The sequence below is a fragment of the Arachis ipaensis genome, chromosome B03 (genome assembly GCF_000816755.2).
Source record: "Arachis ipaensis cultivar K30076 chromosome B03, Araip1.1, whole genome shotgun sequence".
NCBI classification, from domain to species: Eukaryota; Viridiplantae; Streptophyta; class Magnoliopsida; order Fabales; family Fabaceae; genus Arachis; species Arachis ipaensis.
The window spans coordinates 5,329,327-5,334,403 of record NC_029787.2 but is presented as its reverse complement, the minus strand read 5'-3'; the positions used below and the strand labels follow the sequence as shown (position 1 = coordinate 5,334,403).

The 5,077-nt window shown below is 40.3% G+C and overlaps 1 protein-coding gene across 1 annotated transcript; it reads right to left on the bottom strand.

The window, feature by feature from the left end:
- LOC107632322 lies at window positions 4,115-4,828 on the bottom strand. The gene has a single exon (XM_016336017.1). It carries the CDS (start codon window positions 4,826-4,828, stop codon window positions 4,115-4,117), a length of 714 nt encoding a protein of 237 aa, XP_016191503.1.

Genomic DNA, 5,077 nt, shown 5'->3' with positions numbered 1-5,077 from the left:
AAATAAGTTTATAACAAAAAAAATTTATTATCTTAATTTTTTAAATTTTAAAATTAAAAATAAAAAAAAAAATTGATTGAATTGAATTATATTATTTTAGTTAATTTCTTAAACTTTTTTACACAAAATATATAATTTTTATGAGCCAACTATCTTATAAAATCTGAATTATATTTGAGTGTTTTTAATGATAGTTTTTTATTCATACTCACATAAAAGTGACAAAAAAAAAAATTCTTTTCAAATTCTTCATTTTTCTTATTCCTTTGTTAGTTTTTCTAATTTTTTCTCTCCCTTTTTGTTTCCTTCTTTATTTGATGTTTCACTCTTTTTTTTTCTTCTGCAAATATGCACATACCAAAAGATTAAAAGATCCTCTATCTTGAGTTTTAATCTCTTCTTAAATCCTTGACATGTGTAATTGAATATGAACTTATTTCAGTTGTTTGATTCAACAACTTTTGAATTTTCGGGCTTCGAAAAATTTCAGTAATAACTACAAACATAAAAAAAAATCGCATGTTAAAAAGACAAATGAACGCACAAAAGAAAATACTGATTATGATATAATTGCATTTAGTTACTGAAAAGAAAGAACACAATTAAAAGAAATTAGATTAAAAAATATAATAAAATTGATTTTGATTAGTGAATTAGATGAAGAACACAATAAATTACTAACCATATAATTTTGAGAAAAACCCAAAACAACTCCTGACAATTACTTCGAAAGACAACGAAGTCTTTGACAAAAAAATCCAACTCGACCTCTAACAATTATCTCAAAAGGACAACAAAATTTCTGTGCCAAAAAAGTCAATGTTATTTTTTTTACACAGAGATTAATCAGTCCCAACAAAAAAAATTAGAGATCAGATTGGATATTTATTTTCTTAGGAACTCCGTTATCCTTTTAAAGTAATTAACAGGAGTCGAATGAGATATTCACTCTATAATTTTTTTGATCAAATAAAAGAAACAGTACAAACTAGGGATGGCAAAATTCCCCGAGATGCGGGGATCCCTGCGGGGACTGCCCCGAATGGGGATCCGATTGTGGGGAATTTTCCCCGCGGGGATGGGGATGGGGGACGAAATTCCCCCGAAGCAGGCGCGGGGACCCGAGCGGGGATCCCCGCCCCGTCCCCGCTATTCCCCGAAATTTATGAATTTCTTGAATTATCTTTAATAGTTTATTTCTCATGTATGTTTTTTAGTCATTTCTCACACACATATATATAGAAACCCAAAACTCCTAATCTTTATTTGCATAACCCTTCTTGAATTTAGAGATCCCTAAGGCTGTCCATACTCCATCCAACCTCTTTGCAGCCACCCCTCGTCACCCTTCTCACCGCATCGTCACACCTCACCGTGCCATCACCCTTACTGCGTCGTAATTTCTATTTGCGGCGTTCCTTTTCGTAACTCTACCGTCGTGTCCATTCTCTTCTCTGTTGCGGCGTCTCCCACCTCGTCCACTGCTTTTTCCTTTGGTTCGTCGTTGCGTCCCCCCATTGTGTTATTTCGAAAGAAGTCACCCTTGTGTCATTTAGAATTTTTGTATAAAATCTTGTAGTTTTTGTATAAGATAGATACTTACAGCTCTATTCATATGGAAATTAATAATTAGTTAGAACTATTATGTAGATGGGGAATGGGGTCCCCGCGGGGAATGGGGCCCCGTGGGGAATGGGGATGGGGAGCAATATTCCCCCACGGCGGGGAATAGGGCGGGGATGGGGAGCAAATCTGAGGGCGGGGATGGGGAGCAGGGAAGCATCCCCCGCCCCCGCCCTGCCCCATTGACATCCCTAGTACAAACTGAATTTTTTCACTATATAAGAGTGTGGCGGTTAGTTAGTTAGCTTAATATTTGAAGAGAGAAAAAGAAGCATTGAGATACTGTTAGTTTTAGAAAACTATTTCTAACAATAAAAAATCTTAACATTTATGATTATTATATTATAAAAACATAATTTAAAACATACTTTTAAATTATTGTTGTTTTTTGATGTGGGAATCTGCTTCTATTTTAGGAATTTAAAGGTTATGATAAATGCAGTTTTACGCTTTCACTGTTTCTAATAAGTAATAACTTTTATGTAATGGGCAATTGTTATTGGACAGTGTCCGAATATTTTTAGATGTTTTTTTTTCTTTCTTCTTTCGTTTCTTTTACTCTGTCGGACACGAATTTGGTACGCGGGTTACATAGCGCACTGAAACACCATTTTATTGTTTGGCGCACTGGTCAGCCAGGCGAGACCAGAATTAAAATGCATGCTTTTGCTGGGTTCTTTTCGCAATTTTATATAAATTATAGGAGTTATTTTTTGGTTTTTTAAAATGAATACACTTAACTTAATTGTTAGAATTAGTCAACTATTACTACCACCCTATTCCTCCCCTTTCCCTCCGTCGCAATCGCACCCTCTTCCTCTCCTTTTCCCTTCGTCGCAATCGCACCCTCTTTCTCCCCTTCCCATCCGTCGCAATCGCACTGTTCCTTCCTATCTCCACCACCAAGAACGACTGAAACCTCCGCACTCAGCTAACTTCTTCTCCCTCCCACTCAGTGTTAACGATTCTGTTTAGGCGGATCCAACCAAACAAATAGCCTCACCTCTGACGACGATGGTACCTGATTTGCATTGTCGGTTGTCTTCAGCAGTTGATGGCTTCGCCGTCTCCATCAATAGAAAGAAGGTACCCGTTGTATTATCACCCTTCACTTGATTTACAAATATCCCCTTTTGTTTCGTCATATGTCTGCAATTTTCTTTGAAAGACATCCCCTAATTTTGCGTATTTCGCTAAATTACCGCATTGTTATTGTTTGGCACAGGGTTGCCGAGGATGAAGATACCACTGGGGGCGAAGCTGACCATGGAGTTAGATCGATTGAGGGCGAAGGCTTTGCAGGGATGGAGTCGGACGAGTACGATTTACAGGAAGATGAAACAGAACACGACCATCCGGTTGAGGGCGAAGGCTTTACAGGGATGGAGTCGGACGAGTACGACTTTCAGGAAGATGAAACAGAACACGACCATCATGCAGAGGCCGATGTCGACAATGGGGATGTGGTTGAATTGGAAGACAATTTGGCCGGCGTCGGAGGAATGTCTGACAATTATTCGAATGATGACTTGTACGCTGTTGATTCCGGCGAATCGATAGGTTGGATTGATTTTTTGAACTTGAGCGAGGAGGAGGTTCTCTGCTTTAATTTCACAGATGTTGACATTGCATCTGAGTTCTACCAGCAATATGCAAAGCACCATGGCTTCAGCGCGAGACATTCCAGAAGCGAAAAATGTGGCGAAGTAAGGATACGGCAGGAGTTCGTGTGCCACCGACAAGGGTACCGATCCCCGAAGTTCTACTCAATGCCTAACCGGCAAAAGAGGCCGAGGGCCTAGACACGGTGTGGATGCCCTGCAAGGATAAGGCAGCATGAACTGGAGGAAGGTCGCCGGTTGCAAGAGAAGTTGCGCATAGAGCTGGAACAGCATCAAACGACCATTCGCCAACTAGATGACAAAGCAAACGAATTGAAGGCGGAAACTGCCGATCTTCGTCAAAGGGAACAGTAACAGATGGCACCGTGGCGTGAAATGGAAGGCAGGCTCGAGGTTGTGGAGATCAAGCTAGGGATATTGGCCCGCCAATTGTATGCTCAAGATCCAGTAACGGCACATGGCTCTAACGATCAGGAGCCCGCCGGGCAGAATGGAGACGATGTCGGGGGTATATGACCTACGGCTTCTATGTTTCAAATCTTTATCTGCTTTGTTTCTTTAGCCGTTCTTTTGATATTCAGTAATCCCTACATAAAACTCGGTTTTCGTAATTATATCTAATTTTTGCAGCATTTGAATTTCTCTGGTTTTTTTTTTCTCTTTCCGGGTGAAGCTATGAAATAATGCGTGAACAACAATGCAAATTAATTATGTTAATTTATTGGATCAAACAGCCATTTTTTCAACCAAGAAATAGATTGTTAACAAATTGTCAGTTGCTAGCCACTGTTTTGGCAGATTACATAAAGATAACCCTACAACAGTTCATTCGGGGGCAGATTGATAAGAGTGATAAACAACCACGTTCACTAAAATCTAAACATCTCCAAGAAAATCCTGACCTCGTAATCCACCAGGCAGTGCACACACGAGACACGAGACACATCATTCACACAAGCCAAGGTGCCGTGGGTAGTGCAAGTGGTGGACCGACAAGCCACGGCATGTCCCGGATCCGATGGTCTCTCGTCAACCCATCGCTCCCAAAAAATGTCCGCGAAGAACTCCCTGTACCTTTCGACCTTTCCAGAAGTACGGATAGACTCTAACATTTCAACACCCCTTTGCACTTCTTCTTCGTTCTCGTGATCACACGGTAGCAACATGGCAGACAGGTAACCTGCTTCGACGCTGCCCTCCATCGATGCCCTAGAAATTAGTTCCATCCCAATGCCACGGCGGACAATCCAGAAATACTCCGTCAACCCCTGTCGAAGTATAGCATCCATATTTTCTGCTTCAACGCAGCGATCGAGGAACCTCCTTTCCGGCCGGTCAAGGTAAAATAAAAAGGACACTAACGGTATAACCCGCATCGTCGCATGTTGGTACACAGCTTCGGAACTCGCTGCATCCAGAAAAACCTTGCAACTCGCCTGCATGTTGAACAGATGATGAATCGAATTCGATGCAACCTTAGTGGCAATCCTCACCCATATATCGCGAGGAAGAAGATTCAGCGGACATTCATGCTCGATGGGCACGTTCCCTTCCTTTCTGTTTGTCTTGGAAGATCCAGCCATTTGCAAGGGCTCGGCAGAGGCTGGAGGGGGTTGTTGGGGGATTATCGGAAATTATTAACAGGAGAAACGACCGCCAATTAAGAGACGGAATGTAAGCTTTTATATATTATTATTATCATTTAAACTTATCGGTTATCGCGATAATACCAATTTTCAAAACGTGTATATCCTCAACTATAACATTTATTTTCTAACCTATAAAAGTTAATTTATATATAAATATATATGTATATAATATATTATATTATC

What these genes read in the sequence shown, in the direction of transcription:
- LOC107632322 (XM_016336017.1), bottom strand. Translation starts at nt 4,828, where the DNA reads ATGGCTGGATCTTCCAAGACAAACAGAAAGGAAGGGAACGTGCCCATC.